The following is an 18,764-nucleotide window of genomic DNA, read 5'->3' as shown; positions in this document are numbered from 1 at the left end:
TTGCTGCCGCTGGACATGGAGGACTGTCAAAGGAGGAAACAACAGTGACAATTTAGGGGTAACTCTTCTGATCAGTGTTGTTTCCCAATGCCCCTCTCCCTACTGCACCCATACTCCCATTTTTCATTATGTAGGGAAGTTTCTTCAGTTCTGGGGCTGACCCTGCGCTTGGTGCACATACACATAATGCGCTGTGAGCAGCAGGACCTCTGCCCACAGGCTGCCCAGGAGTTAGAGCTGCTCTGCGGCAGCGGGTTCATGTAAGTGCTGGGGGCAGGAGCCAGAGCTGGTGTGCGATGTGGTTATATGTGACTGTCTGTAATGCAACACGGCCTGTCAGCATCTGCAGTGATAAGGAACGAGGATGGCAGAAGGCAGTCAGAGAGCTTTGGGTTTTTTGAGGCTCCCCCTATTTCACCTGGGGAGTGTCCTTGGAATTCAGAATCCCTCAGGACTTCTGCTGCACCCAGGGAGAACAGAGAAAAGCCTCTGCCTGTAGAGGATGATCTGCAGGTTAATGGAGAGTAAAGGAGCTTCTCTGTCCCTCCGACTTGTTCTGAGCTGCCGTGCTCAAGCATGAGAACTCCTACTCCATTGCTCCACCCAAATTCCACAAAAGCAGGAAAGAGAAATCACAAAATTCAGAAAGCATCTTATATATTGAGTCAGCCCTGCCTTGATATTCCACCTATAAAATACCCTTGGAACTGTCCTGGGGGTGATGTGGGGCTGTGAGCAGCCCTGCCCCAGGCAGCACCCTCTCCACAGCAGCAGGACCCTGCCCTGCCGGGGTCTCTCCTGCCCCCCACAGCTGCTCCCCCCGGCGCCGTGGGCAGCTCCCCGGGCAGGCTGAGTGCTGACCCTGGCCGGCGGCAGAGTCCCTGCTCCAGCACACAGCCCCGGGGGTGCAGGGACCCTGCTCGGAAGGACAGCCCTGGGCACCCCCGGCCGCACCCGCGCCTGCACCCCCTGCAGCCGTCCCCGGGAGAAGGCAGAGCCATGGCCTGTCCCTCTGGCAGCGCAGCAGGGAAGCCCTGCTCGGGAGCACGGCCTCCTCCTCCAGACACCAGGGAGATTCCTGGGGCTGTGCCGGCCTCACCACATCCCTCCGCCACCTGCAGCTGCCCTGCCCCGCACCCACAGACTGACGGTGTCACGGGCTGGGAAGATTTCTCCTGCAGTGAGCTCTCAGCACCCTGCCAGTGCCGTCTGCCTCTGCCCTCTCTGTGCCCGGCTCCTCTGCCCTCGGTGCCTGCAGGCAGTGCCCTCAGCCCTGCTGCGCTTTGCAGAGGAGCTGCTCCTGGGCAGAGCTGGCTCTCTGCAGCGCTGACCACTTGCCCTCAGCTCCCTCCAGCCCAGCAGCCCGGCCCAGCATCACAGCAGAATGCAAGCCCAAGGCATTTTAATGACTCCTTGAGGAGGGTTGGTCTGAGTCCATGGACCTCAGACAGTGATTGGATGATGAAGGTGCCAGTCAGGAAGTCAAAGCCAGAGGCCAACTGCAAAGTTTCTTGGAGTGTTAATGGCTCCCAGTGAGGACCATTCCTGACAAACCTCCTGCGGGGATGGTTACAGCAGAAAACTCCCGGCAGAGATGACAGGGAAACAAAGGCCCTGTCAGTGTGGAACAGATTCTGAGCAAACCTGGGTGTGTTACATGGAGCAAAGGGCCACGCCCTGACCCCCAGCCCCTGGGAAGTCAGATGCTGTTCCTCAGGGCTCTTCCCGGGGCAGGGTGATGTGGGGATGGGCAATGCCAAGGGCAGGACTATGGTCCAACCCCTGCCAGGCTCTCGGCTGGGGAAGGGGAGGCCATGAGACCCAGTGCTGGAAGGGGAAGGGGCTTCCTCATGGCCACCAGTGGCAGAGACACCAGCCAGAGCCAAGGGCAGAGAGAGCTCAGCTCTGCTGGGGGATGCTCAGACTTTGCTCACCCCTCTGTCGTCTCCACCACAGGCTGTCCCACCGTGTCCCACACCTGCACCTCTTTCTCTGCCGGCTGGAGACGTCCACCCAGCTCCCACACCCTGCTCTCCCCTGAGCATCTCCCTTCCTTTCCTGAGATCTCTGCGTCCTCCCTGCCTGCTCCTTGACACACAAAGCCTGGGGCTGCTCCAGTCTCCCTCGGGGTGACCTGTTCCACCACAGCACTGCCCTTCCAGGGACATTGCTCTCTGCCCAGCCTGGGCCTCCTCAGCTGCACTTGGTGGCATTAGTCCTTTCTCACGCTGTATCTTACTACAAAGGAAAATTCTTGTCCTGACACCCCCACCTCCACCCCTTTTATCCCTCCCTATCCCATTGGTTTGCTCCCTTCAGACATCTCATCCCTGGCATCTCTTTCATGTCCTCTCTGGGGTCCCCAAATCCCCTCCCTTGAATCCCTCCCGAGGTCTTTCCTTCCCTCTCTCCCCTCACTCCTTCACTGTCCATCCTGTCCCCTGCAGGAGTGTCCCCGGATCCCCTGCCTTGATCCCCCACTCCCAAACACTCTCCAATCCCATTGGGTTTGTCCTCTGCACTCCTCTTCCTTCTGTCCCCAACAGCCACTCTGCTTGCAGTCTCCGTGTCCCTCCACTTGAATTCCTTTCATCCTCACTTGCACTCGACACAGTCCTGTCCCGGCAACCCCTCCAGCCCCGTACCCTGGTGTCCACTAATTCCCCCCAGTGCCCTGTCTTTGGGTCTCCCCCACCTCCACCCCTCCCCTTTGGAGGACATGAATTCCTCACTCTCTCCGTGTCTCCGCCCCCACCCCTGGCCCTTGCATGGACAGGTATCCCCGGGGACACTTGGAGGAATGGGGCTGGGCAGGGCAGAAGGGATTTTCCTGCTCAGACCAGGGGAAGCCATGGGCCTGTGGGGACTGGGGAAAGCTGTGCCCACCCCCAGCCCACCAAGATCCAGTCCAGAGCACCCCTTTGCTCTTCTACCCCAGGCATTCCTCAAAGCGAGAGCAGGTTATGGCGTGGTGGTAATTAGTGGGGGGGACTTGGAGGGCCTCCAGTCTGGGGAACTGGAGGGCACTTTGGTTCTCCCATCCCTTGCTGGTACTGGGGACATCCCAGCAACCATTGAGGTCTTGTGATGTCTCTACAGGGGAACTGAAAAAGGCAGGCACCATGAGTTCTGCTGCCCTCAGAACCTCCCCTCCCATGGCCATGACACTCCAGGGCATCCCAGTGTGCCCCAGTAACAGCCTGGGTTTTACCACCTAACCCTCGGAAGCCCTTGTTCCCACACTCTGACCCCGTCCCCCTGAGTCCCTATCCTAACCCTGACTTGGTCTGTCTGGCCCGTGGGGGCAGCACAGGCACTGCAGGGTTCTAGAGCAGCCGTAAGGCCTTGGAAGCGGAACGTGAGGTGACCTGTATCTGATCCCCTCGTGGGCCACGAGGAGGAGCTGGTGTGGAGCGCTGGGATGAGCTCAGCTGTGCCTCAGGATCTCGTGGGCCAGCAGCAGGTGCATGGCTGTGAAGGCAGCTGTGAGGTCACACCTGCCGCAATCCCTGGCAGGCCAGCAGCAGGCTTGGGTGCTGGTTTGCACAAGGACATGGTTTTGATCCCGGTGCAGGGAGCTGTGCAGATCCCACCCCTGGAACTGTTCTCTCATTGTGCCCCTGTGAGCTCTTTCCGTGTTACCAGTTACAGTGCTGCTCTCACAAGGGTTTTCTTGCTCCTGCTGCCCCCAACAGAGGATGTTCCCACGGGCGTGTGCTGCTGCTTTTGTATAAAGGTCAGGACATGCCGATGGCGGGATGGCCAGGGGCAGGTGGGACCTTCCTGCACTCTTCTCGCTTACAATCAAGTTGAACTGACGCCCAAGGGATACACTCAGCCCAACAGGGCCTGAAGGCCCAGCTGTACATGGAGCACAGCCCGGCACAGCCCAGGCCTGGCTCTGCTCAGGTTTGCTGTGCTGAGCATCACGGACTCTTCAGGGCACAGGGGTCTTCTGCTCAGGATCAGCCAACCTCCTGATGAAGGACAGCAGGAGGATGAAGTCTCCTCTGGACAGCTGGAGGAAGGACACAGGTTTAGGCCCTGGTACTCCGCGGGGACTTGGAAGTCCATGGACCTCTGCTAGCCAGCCTGGGTTGAAGGGAAGGTGGACAGTGATCCCTGACTGCACCTGGGGGAATGCTCTCCTCTACCTGCACATTCCCAGCTGGCCCTGGAGCCAGCTGCATTGCTGGGGGACCCTGAAACTCTCTGGGCTTCAGTCAGTAGAAACCTCCTGAAGCTTTACAAGGGCAAGTGGCCAGTCCTGCATTTGGGGACAGAACAACCCCAGAGCTGGGGGCACGCTGGGACCTGACCGGCGGAGGAGTGACCCCGAGGAGAAGGGCCTGGGCATCCCTCGGGATGCCATCCAAGGCAGAGGGGCGTATCCCCGTGAGGAAGGCCAGCTGCCCATGGGGCTGCGTTAGGGGCATGTGGCCAGCTCAGACAAGGCAGTTCCCATCAGCACTGTGGTGGCCACATCATGACTGGGGTGTCTGGGGTGGGGCTCCCTGTGCTGAAGGAATGGGGAGGAACTGGAGAGGCTCCAGAGCAGAGCTGCCAGGACGGGGTGTGGGGACTTGGTGGAGAGGCTGAGAAACCTGGGCTGCTTGAGCCTGGTGAGGTGCAGCCTCAGGGCACTGTACAAACAGCCTGCAGCTGCTTGAAGGGGGTTTCTGAGTGATGGAGCATTTCTCGGTAGTCGGAAGAGAAGGAAATCTCAACAAAGTGCATCTTGGAAGGCTCAGACTGCATTTGAAGGATACGAGATGTCACTCAGATGGTAGCAGTGCGGTGCATGAGATCCCCCCGAGGGAGTCAGGATCAGCCCATGGTTTGTCTCTCAAGGACCAGCCGGTGAGGGTGGAGAGACATCAGTGAAGGTGTGGAAATGCTGAGGCAGGAGCTGGGTGGGAAAGCAAGATGGGTGTCTGCAGCCTGGAGGGAAAGAGGTGCCGGCACGGGCCAGTGTAGGACAGCCGGCAGGCGAGATGGCCAAGGGCTCTGGCACGGCGAAAAGGCCCAACAGGACCAAGGTCTTTCTCCCCTGGGCTATGGCAGTTGCCTCTGCCACTGAGGCCTCACAGGAGGAAATTGATTGGGAGGCTCTGCACTTCATTTCTTCTTCGCCATTGCTTGGGGAAGGCGGGAGGGGTTGTGCAGTTTCCTACACTTGGCATTGCTCCCCCTCACAGCCCCTGCCCCCAGGAAGAGCCCTGAGCCACACACGAGGGGCAGCATCTCCTTCCCAGGGCCTGAGGGTCAGGGCTTGGCCTTTGTGCTCCATCACCAACCCAAGGGTTTCACAGCAGGACAGCCCTGCACGGGGCCTTTGCCTGCCTGCAATCACAGCCTCCAATTCTCTGCTCTAACGAGTCCCTGCGGAGGCTTTGTCAGTCCTGGCCCTCCGTGGGGCCAATCAGGGCTTCAGGGCACGGGGAGCTTTGCTGCTGACTTGGACTTGTTGAGGCCTTTGCTCAGTCTCCTCTCAGGGCCTGAGCATCATGGACATGGGGCCAAATACACCACGGGGCTCATTAAAATACACAAAGCCCTAACGAGCTCGTTCTCTTCCTTTAGATTTCTTCAAGTCTTCAGGACTTGTGCAGCTAATTGGAGTCATTTCCTGGTGTAGTTAAGGAGGAAGATTTCAAAGTGCCCCTAATACAAATCAATCTGTATTTTAAAGAGCACATTATTTAATTTACACTTTAGAGAAGAGGCGATAGCAGCACTCTCTGACTGACATCGATGCAGAGCATCTCCTCGGGAGATCTCCTGGACAGTCCCTTGGGGTCCAACACAGTCCGGACAACCTTTGTCCTCACCCCCAGTCCCAGCATTTCTCTCCTCAGCCGCCTGGGACTCGCATCATCTCTCCTTACATCAGATTTCTCCTCTGATCTCTGCAGCGGGAGGTTACAGCTCCTTTGCACAATCTCCCCCCTGCTGTCCTTGGAGAACCGCCTGCACACGGGCGCAGAAGGATTTCTGCTGTTTGCAGGCAAGGAAAAGTCAAACATCATCAAGTTTCATTCTCTCCCATAAGTCAAGGACAAGCTGTCCCCCATGAGGTTGCCTTTCGACAAGGGGTAATGTTATGAGAAATATTTTCGGTTGGTAAATAGAAAAATGCAGAGATAAACATACTGGAGGAGTTGGCCAAGGAGACAATTAGTCTGCTGAGAGAGAGGCAAGATTTTAACCACCTGAAGTTCAAAGCAGCAGCTCACGAGCTGAGAGGAATCGGAACATACCAAAAGGATGAGAAAGAATACAAAATAATTGTGGGGAAAGCCCTTTTTTTTTTTTTTTTTTTTTTTTTTTTTCTAGTTCGTTCACATTGGAAAAATGTGACTTCAGGAATGGTTCGTTCTATTGCGACAGGTGAAAAGAAATGAAAACTTAATTTCATACAGCGTTGCCCAGAAGTGGCAATGAAATTACAGGGGAAGAGCAATTTATTTTATTTTTTTTTACTATTCCCTTTTAAAGATCACGGGGTTGGGGGAGGTCTCTGGTGGGTGAGGACAAGCCAATGTCGCACCCACATTTGAAAGAGGCCAGAATTGCCCCCCAGCACCCACTGGGTGCACGAGGTGAGGAGTGGCCCTTCCAATGAGCCCTCTCGGGTGACATTCCCGGGCACCCAGAAGAACAGACAGTGCCCAAACAGACCCCCCAAGGGGACATCATGGCTCCCCAACCTGATTGCCTTCATGGGGAAGTGGCCGCCTTGGTAGGTGGGAGGAGAACGGTGGGGGTCACCTGACTCCAAGTCAACAAGACCATTGGACACGGTCTCCCTCAATATTCTCGTACCTAAATTAGGCCGTTACAGCCGGGCTGGGGTGGCAACGAGATGGGTAAAACACCCGTTGGAGGCTGAGAGAGCTGTGGTGGAGGGAATACCTGGAGGTCACTGGGACATACTGGGGCATTGTGGCAGCACAGGGGACCCTTCTGGGTGCACCCATGACCCAGAGGTGGCAGCTGTGGCCGTGCTTGTCACTGACACTAGAGACGACAATTCCTGAGCCCTGGGGGCGCCGTTCAGATGAACCCTGCCAGGCAACGGGACCGTCCTGTGAGGAACCTCATGAGACAGAAGAAGGACAAAGGTGACGTCTTGCACCTGGGACAGACGGACACCCTGCTGTGGCGGGAGAAGGGCGCTGCCTGGCTGGGGAGCAGCTCTGGGGACAAGGCCTTGGCCGTGCCGGGGGACGGTAAGAAAACATGATCCAGTAATGGGCCACATCATCCAGCACGGACTTTGTTGGTGTTTATTGACCATTGTTAGCCATTGTTGGCCTTTGTTGGCCATTACTGGTCTTTGTTGGCTTTTGTTGAACTCTGGTGGCCACCATTGTTCATTGTTGGCCTTTGTTGGCCTTTGTTGGCATTTCATGGCATTTGCTGTCCTTTGTTGGCCGTTGTTGGCCATTGTTGGCCATCATTGGTCTTTTTTGTCCTTTGTTGGCAATTGTTGGCCTTTGTTGGCCATCCTTGGACATTGCTGGCCTTTGTTGGCCTTTGTTGGCTTTTTTTGGCTTTTGCTGTCCTTTGTTGGCCATTGTTGGCCAACCATGGACATTGCTGGCCTTTGTGGGCCTTTGTTGGCATTGTTGGCCTTTGTTGACCTTTGTTGGCCGTTGTTGGCCATTGCTTGCATTTCTTGGCCATTGTTGACCATCGTTGGCCTTTGTTGGCAATTGTTGGCCTCTGTTGACCATCTTTAGCCATTGCTGGCCTTTGTTGGCCATCATGGGTCGTTATTGGCAATCGTTGGCATTTATTGGCCATCGTTGGGTTTTTTGGCCATCCTTGGCCTTGGTTGGCCTTCGTTGGCCATCGTTGGCAATCGTTGGCCTTTGTTGGCTTTTGTTGACCTTCATTGGCCTGTGTATGCCATCGTTGGCCTTTGTTGCTGACCCCAACTGACCTAAGGGATATTCCAGACCACGTGACATCTGCTCAGTATAAAGCTGGGAGAAAGGAGGAAGGGGTTGGGGCACCCTTGGTCCTCCGAGGCAACCCCTCCGCGTGTGGTAGCCCTGCTCCCTGAGAAGGCACGACAGCGCCTCTCCGTGGCAAGTAGAGAATTAATCTCTTTTCTGTGAGGTTTGGTTTTTTGGGTTTTTTTTGCTTCCACGTGTGGACTTTTGCTTTGCTTTGTTTCAAACTCCTTTTGTTTTACCCCCAAGGTTTGGTTTATCTTATTTTCTTTCCCGTTTTTGCCCTGTTGAGAAAAACAAAGGGGAAAGGGGGGGGGGGGGGGGGGGGGGGGCGGGTGGCAAGTGATAAAGCAGCTTTGTGGCTACCTGTCGTTTAGCCATGGGGTCACCATAAGGGATGCGCTGCCCCTATAAGAGCCCCACGGGGCCAAAGTCTGATGGAGAGTCGGGATTGACAGTGGATGATGGTGGCCTGGAGTGTCAAGGTGGACGTTGTCGTGGTTTAATAAATTATCAGCGACTACAGACAGGAGACACGGGATTTTTGGGGGTGATGTGGGTTTCCGGAAGCCTGCACGTTCCAAATTCCAATCAGGTATCGTTCCCTCGGTCTCTGCTCCGTCCTTCCACAATGTTTGCTGAGGTCATTTAGTCCGTAACTTCGGGTTCCATCTGTCCGGAATCTGAGGAATGAGGCGGAGTCGGCTCACTCGGTGCGAGCAGGAGGCTTTGGCTGTGGCCCGGGGATGCTGCAAGGCACTGTGGGCAATACCAGGGGTATGTGACACTGCGGTTCTTTGGCTGTTCTCACCTAAAACCAGCTCCCATCGAGGCACACATCGGCCCTCTCCATCCTTCTGGCTCCCCCACCAAGTGCACCCAGGGCCTTGGGCAAAAGTAAGCCCACGCACGGGTTTAACTTTACCCGATGGAGGAGTAACCCCGACGGTCTTCCCCAACATAATCCCAGTGAGCACTATGGGGGCTTTGTCGTGCCGAGTTTGTGGGAGTGGGATATAATCCACCTGCCAGGCCTCCCCATATTTATATTTTAACCATCATCCTCTGTACCAAAGGGGCTTTAACCGATTGGTTGCTTGATCGTAGCACATTCATGGTGTCCACCCCTCAGTCACGAGCCCGTCTCGATGTTCCATCTCAGCCCTGCTGGCCTGAGGAGTCAAGGGCCCAGCGAGCCAGAAATTCACCTTTATGCTGCCAGTCCAGATCCACTCGATCCAGTTTAACAACTTTATTGATGCTCTGGACGAGGGGATCGAGTGCCCCCTCAGTCAGTTTGCAGATGACACCCAGTTGGGTGGGGGTGTTGATCTCTCGAGGGTGGGGAGGCTGCAGAGAGACCTGGCCTGGCTGGAGCCATGGGCTGAGCCCAACTCGGGGAGTTTCACTAAGTGGTGAGGCCGCCCCTTGATACTGGGGTTCAGTTTTTAGCCCCTCACCCCAAAAAGGCCATTGAATGACTCGAGCGTGGCCAGAGAAGGGCAACGGAGCTGGGGCGGGGTCTGGAGCACAGGTCTGCTGGGGAGCGGCTGGGGGAACTGGGGGGGTTCAGTCTGGAGAAGAGGAGGCTGAGGGGAGACCTCCTGGCCCTCTACAGCTACCTGACAGGAGGGTGCAGAGACCTGGGTTTGAGCCTCTTTAACCTGGTAGTAAGCGACAGGACAAGAGGAAATGGCCTCAAGTTGCGCCAGGGAAGGGTTAGACACGATATTAGTAAGGATTTCTGTGCAGAAGGGTCTGTTGGGCGTTGGAATGGGCTGCCCAGGGCAGGGGGGGAGTCCCCATCCCTGGAGGGGTTGCAGAGTCACGTTGACATAACTCTTAGGTATATGGTGCAGCGGGGAACTGTCAGCGTGAGGTTAATGGTTGTCTAGACCATCTTCAATGTCTTTCCCAACCTCGATGATTCCGTGATTCTCAGTAGTTCCTTTGCCCACATCCATCAGCTGTTGCTCTCTGACATGCCCTGGGGGAGCTGAAGTACCCACAGGGTGCTTGGAAGGGTGACCCAGGACCTATGGGAGCCCTTCTGGAGCATTCCCTGGCCACCAGGAAAAGGATCTCCAGACACCTCAGTGGAGACAACTCCTTTGTCTCCATCGGCTAAGAAGGGAAGCCCGGACAACTTGATTTGACACGGACATCGGCCCGGAGGTGTCTGATGTTGGGGAGAACAGTCTCCTCCCTTTCTTCACCTAAAAAGCACTCCCTCTTCATTCACCCCGAAGGGACTAAAAAGGGAGTGTTCCTGGATGATGCAGAGACCCCTTTGAGCAGACACCGTCACACAGATGTGTTGAGACAAGTGCAAATCTGGCCACCCCAACCCAGGGGGTTTCGCTGCAGGTGCTCACCCAGCTTCCCCGTAGCAGGGGAGAGAGCTGCCGCCTCAGTGGGGACTCTCTTGGGGCAAGGGGTGAGGGGTGGCAAGGGTGCTGCTGGGTGGGGAGGGCTTTAGTGTGCTGGGACCTCTGCAAGGCATGGAAATATCTGTCTCTGTGCTGCAGGCCTGAGTATCTTAGAAATGCTTAGAAATTATCAATAAATAATGAAATTAAGATGAGAAAAGATGTAAAGCAAATATTTTTGGTAATATATTTGTAAGCTCACTATCAAATCTTTTGCATTAATATTCTTTTAGTTTAGCTTTGCTTTGTTTTGATGTACAAGTCTTTGCGGTATTTCGTGAACGTATTTTTTGATTTAATTATGATTTTGAAAGACACAACTATTTCAGGACCAGACTGGGATGTAGCTACAGCCCTTCCCTGTGACTTTAGGGCAGGAGATGCGGGGCTCTGAGGGAAGCCAGCGGGAGCTGGTGCAGAGGAGCTGTAACCTCCAGCTGCAGCGGGGCTGGAGAAGTCTGATGTCAGGAGAAGCTCCCGGTGCCTTGAGGCTGAGGTGTGTCCGGGGGGGCCTCAGCTGCAGAGGCAGCAACCACAGGCAAAGGGGAAAAGTCCTTGGCCCTGCTGGGGGCTCTCCGCCATGCCAGAGCCTCCAACCGCCTTTCCCACAGGCTGTGCTCAGTGTCCCACACCCGCAGCTCTTTCCCTGCAGGCTCTCAGCATCGTCCTTGCTTCCCCACCTCGCGCTCACCTCAGCGTGTCCCTGCCCTTCCTGATACGGGAGAGGAACGAATCGAGGAGACTGTTGCAGCTGGAAGGGACCTACAGTGCTCATCGACTCGCCCACCTGACCAGGTGAGGGCTGACCAAGTTAAAGCTGTTGTTAAGGGCATTGTCCAAATGCCCCTCAAACACTGACCGGCCTGGGACACCGACCCCCTCTCTAGGAAGCCTCTGCCAGGTTTTCTCCTCCATCTCGGTAAAACAAATCCTTCCCCATGTCCAGTCTAAACCTCCCCTGCCACAGCTTTGAGCCGTTCCTACACCTCCTGTCACTGATCCCGGGGAGAAGAGAGCAGCACCTCCCACTCCATGTCCCCTCCTCAGGAAGCTGCAGAGAGCGATGGGGTCACCCCTCAGCCTCCTCTTCTCAAGACCAGACAAACCCCGACACCTCAGCTCGGCCCCAGGTGACATTCCCTCCACCCTGTCACCGGCTCTGTCACCCTCCTCTGGGCGCATTCCAGGACCTTCCCATCCTTCTCCAGTTGGGGGCCCAGCACCGCACACAGGACTCAGGGCGGGGCCGCACCAGCACTGAATATCTCTCCATCCTCCCTGGCTCTTCCTTGAAACACAAAGCTATGGGCTGGCCCAGAATCCCTCTCGGTGTCTGGGTGCTGCACAACACTGCCCTTGGGGCGACAATTCTGTAACTTCATGCCCGTTCTGAACCTCTCCAGCTTCCCTTGGGTCACTTATGTCTTTCTCATGCTGTTTCCCACCACACAGAAATGCTCCATCGCCTCTGAACACCCTTCAAGCACTCTCAGGCTCATCCTTTACTGCCCGGAACCTCCCTGCCATTGGCCCCAAGATGCCCACGTCCCTCCGCCTCTGCACACAGGCCATGTGTTGAGACCCCGAACCCCATCTTTGCAGACCTCCCCTCAGCACTCTCCACCTCCTCCCAACCCCTACAAACAGGAGCTGCACAGCGGGACACACCTGTGTGTGTGGAGCCACACCAGTGCTGAGTTGAAGGAGAAGCTAACTCGGGGTTTGTGGGTGCCACCTCCTTCCTGATGCAGCCTCCCAGGCAGCTGGCCTTGTTCCTGGGGAGCGTGCCCCCCCGGCTCGTGTGCCGTCCCCCCCAGTGCCCAGTCCCTTCCCTCAGGGTCCGTGCTCACCCTGGCAAGGCCTCGCTGGCCCTGATGCACGGGGTTATTCTTCCTCCCAGTGCGGGACTGGCCGCGTCTCCTTGGAAACACCCAGAGGTTTTTTATTGGTCAAACCCCTGAGTTTCTCAAGGTCCCCCTGGACTAGAAGCGCCACTTGGTCCGCTGTTAATGTCTGGGTGCCGATGGCTCACCCTGCCTGAGGTGTGTCTCACACAGTAACAACAGGAGGACTCTCAGCATGCTGCAGGAGATAAAAGGAGGTGCTAGTTCAGTTTCTGGCCCAGAGAACAATGACTGTGACAAGCACCCCTAAAGCACCAGAGGAGGGTTCAAAGGAAGCAAACCAAGAGCAGTATAGTAAGGGCAACAAAGAGCTGCTGTGCTGGGCCGGGTTAGTGGCCGATATGTATATGTATATAGAATTTCAGACAATACGTATCTCTCCAGGAGTTGGCCTGAGACCCTCCGTTTACCCCGGAGCGGGCCCACATTGTCCCGCCCTCTCCTGACCCAGACACTAAAGGAAGCATAAGGAAGGGGGAAATAAGGTGGATAACCCGGGAGAAATAACCAACCACTGTCCAAGCCTGCAGGGATGAGGGGAGGAAAGCTAAAGCCCAAAGGGAATGGAATCTGACCATGGATGTCAAAGCCAACTGAAGGGCTTCCTGAAATAAATGCGTGACAAAGGGAAAACGATGGAAAAGGTGGGCCCGTGGCTCAGTGGGACTGGGGACCTTCTTACACACACGCGGGACAGGCTGAGGTACCGAATGGCTCCTTTGCCTCGGGCTTTACCAGCAGGATGGGCCTTCAGGAATCCCAGGGCCCCGAGAACAGGGGGAAAGTTGGAGCAAGGAAGATGCCCCTTGATGGAAGAGTATCAGGTCAGGGAACACGGACCTGATGGTGAAGCAGGCAGAGTGGCCATGGACTGGTGATGCAGAAGTCCTTGGGCCGTGACGGGATGCAGCAATGAGTGCTGAGGGAGCCGGCAGATGGCATTTCAAGGCCACCCTCAATGATCTCTGATTACGCATTGTGACTGGGAGAAGAGCCTGGAGAGTGGAAGAAATCCAATGTCACTCCTGTCCTCAAGAAGGGCCACAAGTAGGCACCAGGGAACAAAAGGCCGGTCAGCCTCACCTTGATCGCTCAGAAGGTGACGGAGCAGCTAATCCTGGAAACCATTTCCAGGCATTTGGAGGAGAAGAGAATAATCAGGAGATGTCAGCACGACGACAGGTGATCCAAGGTGATGAACTTCTCCGACGCAGTGTCTGGCCTGGCAGCTGGAGGCAGAGCAGTGGATCTTGTCTGCCTGGACTGCGGGAAGGCTTTCAACACTCTCTGCCACAGGAACCTCACCGAGAAGCTGTCGATGTGTGGGCAGGATGAGCAGGCTGGGTGCTGGGTGGAAAAGGGGCGGAGGGCAGGACCCAGAGGGTGGTGAGCAGCAGGGCCAAGCCGAGCTGGAGCCAGCTAGTGTTGTTTAAATGTTGGTCATTTCCCACCATCGCCTCAGTTCATAATTAAATCTCTGTTTTAACTGACAGTAAATGGAGTCACTTTCCCCCAAGTCAGGTCTTGCCTGCAATGGGAACTGGGAACTGATCTCCCTGTCCTTGTCCCCACCCAGCAGCTTTCTCACCCCCATTCTTCCTATTTTCTCCCCCATCCCGCTGGGGTGGGAGAGGCCGTGAGCGAGCAGCTGGGTGGCAGTTGGGTGATCAGCCACGGGTAACCCACCACAGCAAGAAGATGCCTCGGCTGGTGGGTGAGGGGAGAGCAGGGAAGGGGTTTCACCTCCGCAGTAACAATTCTTGTCACGCTGCATCCCGTCACAGCCCGATAGGCGTGAGGGAGGGGGGCTGGAAACAGGGTGAATGGCCGGATCCAGAAGGCCGTGGCCAAGAGCACAAAGTGCCCGTGGGAGCAGGGCACCAGTGGTGACCCCCAGGGGCCAGTCCTGAGTCCAGTCCTGTTTAACTGGTGGGTTTGCCGATGGCAATGGGAAGGGATGGGATGCAGATGGGAAGCTCGAGGGAGCTCGTGACTTCAGGCTGTGACTCTGGGAGTGACTATGGACAGAGTCTGGGGCAGGGGGGGCTGTGGGGGTTCTTGGGGTCTCTGCTTGACAAAAAATGTCTCTTCCTTTGACCTAAGACCATCTACACAGTGGAAAGTGTACATCAGAAGTGGTAAAATGGACTTAATAGGCAGCAGAGGAGTGTATTTTATTTTTGATTGAAGCATGCCTTCTGCTGATTTAGCTTTCTGGCAATTAAACATCCTTCTGTGTCTGCGTGCAGCTGTGTGCAAGTACCAAGTACAGCAGGTGGGAGTTGGTGGGAAAGGTCTGAAAGATGCAGCTTCAGACTGTCATGGAGAAAGCTCAGGTGTGAACAGAGGTGCTGGAAGTCCCCGGGGGCTGATGAGAGAAATGTGGGGTTGGAGGCAGGGACAAAGATTGCCCCCAGAGTGTCTGACATGGAGGGTCTTGGCTTCCCTCCATGTTCAGCCTCTATCAGCAGATGCTCAGGACCAATATCCAGTGGAGTTTGCTGATGTCACTTCATGGGTGAGCAGAAATACAAGGAGCAGTGGAAAGAGAAGAAATTGTTTCTTATTGCCATGTAGGACTGAAAGCTTTTCCCTTTGCCTGCACGGCTGAAACCTCTCACATTCCCCCGTCAGAAGGGAGGAATGAAGTTCTGCCCGAGACTTGGCTTGTCAGGGGGATTTGCGTGTTCATGAGCCCTCTGGTGCCAAGTTCCTGAACTGCAGGTGCAGCAGAGGGGTTGGAGTGGCCTCTAGAGAAGGGCAAGTCAGCAGCAAAGCTCCAAGGCTGTGAGGGTGTCAGTGATGCCCAGCGAGGGCCATCACTGGAGAGGCCGGGCAGGGAATGAGGAGACAAGGTTCCTGTCCCTGGGGCTGGGGAAGCAGGAAGGCAGAGGCTCTGCTCACAGGCTGCCAATCCAATGTTGAGGGGCCCTGAAAGGCCTTGATGGGTTTCATCCCCAGGAGGGTCCAGCCCTGAGCCCATCCCCTGGGAACGGGGATCCTTTCCCTCCTGGGATGCTCAGGGCTCTTCCTGGGGCAGGGAGAGGCAGGGGGTGATGCCGAGGCAGGACAGCGGTCGGATCCCCCCAGGCTCTGTGGAGGGTGGGCAGGAGGCAGCAAAGTGCTGTGCCTGTAGGAACTGGTGTCCTCTCAGGGTCCTCAGGGGAAGCGACAGCAGCCATAGTCGAGAGGACAAGGATTTCAGTTCTGTTGGGGGGTGCCAGCCTCAGCCAAGGGCCCATCCCCACCACAGGCTGTCCCACACTTTCCTCTGCCTCGGCCTGTTTCTCTGCAGATTTTCACCACACCCCTGCTGCCCCACCTCACTCTGACCCCAGGCTGTCCCAGCACTTACTGATGACTCTCTGTCCTCACTGTCTTCAAACACAAAACTGTCATTGTCTGTGCTCTGACAAGGGCTGTGAGATCCCCAGAACCTGTGCAGCTCCTTCCATAGGCCTGATAATGCTCCTCAGGAGCCTAAAGATGTCCCAGCCCCCAGCCTCCCTTGGATCCTCTATTTATCCCCATGTCCCAGCACTGAACTGCACAGCCTCCTGCTTCTGCTGCCTCCAGATCAAAACTCAACCTATTTCACCCCAACGTGAGGCACTCCCACCCCCTGCTAATTCCCATCTTCTTCCTATCTTTTACACACACACACCTCTCTCTCACTGCACTCTCACGTGACCCACAAACACTTCCACCCCTCCAGTGATGGGACATCATCTCAGAGCCTTGTGCATCCTCCAGGCTCATGGATGTTTCCTGAGTTCTGTTCAAGTGTGGGAGTGAAGGAAGAAATGAGAGGTGTCTCAGCCTCCTCATCAGCCCCAGGGAGATGAAGGCCAGTGTCTCCCTGTGTCCCTGCTCCTGTCTCCAAGGCATCCTTATTGTCACTCCCAGCAAGCCCCTCTGTGCCAGCCCCTCCCAGGAAAAGGTCCTGTCCCAGAGACTCCATAGGCCTCTCCAGTTTCCCCAGCAATCAAGAAACTTATCCTGAGCTGTTGTATTCAGTATCAGGTTTCTCTTAGACATTTCTTCCCCTCGATAAGAACCGATTTGACTGTTTGCTCTTCTTGGGGGATGTCTCTACCCCCAGGGAGCCTTTCTCCAGTAAAATGTTTCCATGCTGACTTGACCTGTCACTCCTAACCTCTTCTAGTTCTCTCCACAGGTCCCTGAGCTGGTGGTGCTGCTCTGCCAAGCGAGTGGGCAGTGGGGCCTGAAAGAAATGGGGAGACAGTCCCAGGCAGATCCCTGGGATCATTCTCCATATCCAGGGTGTCTCTGCACCCATAGGGGAAGGCTCAGCCTAGGCCCATTCCCTAACTTATCACTGAATGCCCCCCTCCCATGGAGAACCAAGCACAGCAATACGGCCTTGTGGGGGCAAGTTCTTCAGCCTGCCCTCAGCTTTGGAAGAAGAGTTAAACCTGCAGACATTGAGGAAATCCCCTTTTATTACAGAGGTGCCACATGGGAGCCCAGCTGTACCATCGTGCCAGACACACGGGAACAGAGCTCTGGGTCAGACAGGCTGGGTCATGCCTCTGGGGAAGTGGAGTGGGTGCAGACATGGACAAACATGGTTATCACAGATAAGATGACCAAAGCACAGGAGGTTGCGGTAATGAATGTGAAATCGCTTCTGAAGAGACACGGGCAGGTTAATGGTGCTGAGAAACAGCTGATTGAATCAGCTTCTTCAGTGTCTGTTTAAGCTCCTGGTTCCTCATGCTGTAGATGAGGGGGTTCACTGCTGGAGGCACCACCGAGTACAGAAATGACACCACCAGGTCCAGGGATGGGGAAGAGAGGGACGGGGACTTCAGGTAGGCTACCATGGCAGAGCTGACAAACAGTGAGACCACGGCCAGGTGAGGGAGGCACGTGGAAAAGGCTTTGTGCCGTCCCTGCTCAGAGGGGATCCTCAGCACGGCCCTGAAGATCTGCACATAGGACACCACAATGAACACAAAACACCCAAAAGCCAAACAGGCACTGACCATGATAAGCCCAACTTCCCTGAGGTAGGAGTGTGAGCAGGAGAGCTTGAGGATGTGGGGGATTTCACAGAAGAACTGGTCCAGGGTGTTGCCATGGCAGAGAGGCAGTGAAAATGTGTTGGCCGTGTGCAGGAGAGAATTGAGGAACCCAGTGCCCCAGGCAGCTGCTGCCATGTGGACACAAGCTCTGCTGCCCAGGAGGGTCCCGTAGTGCAGGGGTTTGCAGATGGCAACGTAGCGGTCGTAGGACATGACAGTGAGAAGACAAATCTCTGTTGAGATTAAAAAAACAAAGAAAAAGACTTGTGCAGCACACCCCAAGTAGGAGATGTGCCTGTTGTCCCAGAGGGAGTTGGCCATGGCTTTGGGGAGAGTGGTGGAGATGGAGCCCAGGTCGAGGAGGGAGAGGTTGAGGAGGAAGAAGTACATGGGGGTGTGCAGGCGGTGGTCACAGGCGATGGCGGTGATGATGAGGCCGTTGCCCAGGAGGGCAGCCAGGGAGATGCCCAGGAAGAGCCAGAAGTGCAGGAGCTGCAGCTCCCGTCTGTCTGCGAATGCCAGGAGGAGGAACTCGGTGATGGAGCTGCCGTTGGACATTTGCTCCCTCACGGCACGAGGGCCTGTTCACAGAGGAAAAAGCATCAATCAGTCGGGACAGATTTCTCATTTCTCTCCATCCAGTTCCTCACGGGGCTGCTGGAGAACACAGAGCTGCCCGGGGAGAGCTGTGCCCTTCTGGAGGACAGGCTGCAGCCCAGCAGGACCCCACTGGGAAAGAGTCCAGTGCCCTAAAGATGGGGTGTCCTGAGGGGGGAACTGGCTCCTTTGTGTCCCCCGGAGCCTGCAGATGGCGAGGGCACTCAGACATTTCACTCCCAGGGAAACATCTGCATGGCAGTGCCCACAGGTCTTGCTCCCAGCTGAACCCCCGCCCATCCCCGAACGTCCGGTGATCCCAACGCGGGGAGCAGAGGCCCACGGGGAAATGTGGGGAAATGCCCCAGTGCTGCTGGGAGGAGGCAGCACAGGGACAGCGGGTGGGGCTCTGCTGGCTGGGAGAGGAGACCAGGGGGCTCCTCTGGAGTGGGTGTCTGCACTGCAGGGGATGGCAGGGGGTGCCTGAATTCCTGCCCCCAAGGTGTTTCCAGCAGCAGCTCCCTCTGACTCCCTGCCCATGTCTCTGGTGCCTGGAGCTGTCCCAGCCAGGAGCTGCTTCTCTGTCCCCACGTCTCCTCCCTGTCAGTGCTCACAGCCCCCATCCCACCCGCTGGGTGCTCAGCTCTGCCCTGCAGACCCCTCCTGGCAGCAGGGCCCTGCCCAGGGGCAGCTCTGCCTCTGCAGGGGCTCAGGAGACAATTAAAGATGTGCTAATGAAACAGCTGCCTTAGCACTTTCTCTAGAAAGGAGGAATAAAATGCCACCTCCCCCTGCCCACCCAGCAAAACAAGAGTTCACTTACCA

At 56.1% G+C, this 18,764-nt stretch overlaps 1 protein-coding gene across 1 annotated transcript; it reads right to left on the bottom strand.

The window, feature by feature from the left end:
* Positions 1 to 16,964: 16,964 nt before the first annotated feature.
* On the bottom strand, positions 16,965 to 17,900 carry LOC141972964 (olfactory receptor 14J1-like). Its single transcript, XM_074931032.1, has one exon. The coding sequence runs from the start codon at positions 17,898 to 17,900 to the stop codon at positions 16,965 to 16,967; it is 936 nt and encodes a 311-aa protein (XP_074787133.1).
* Positions 17,901 to 18,764: the final 864 nt, after the last annotated feature.

Source organism: Athene noctua, chromosome 38 (assembly GCF_965140245.1).
Source record: "Athene noctua chromosome 38, bAthNoc1.hap1.1, whole genome shotgun sequence".
NCBI lineage: Eukaryota > Metazoa > Chordata > Aves > Strigiformes > Strigidae > Athene > Athene noctua.
This window is presented reverse-complemented; position numbering and strand designations above follow the sequence as displayed.

Bases quoted from the DNA above. Each gene is read 5' to 3' on its own strand.
- LOC141972964 (XM_074931032.1), bottom strand. From the start codon at position 17,900: ATGTCCAACGGCAGCTCCATCACCGAGTTCCTCCTCCTGGCATTCGCA.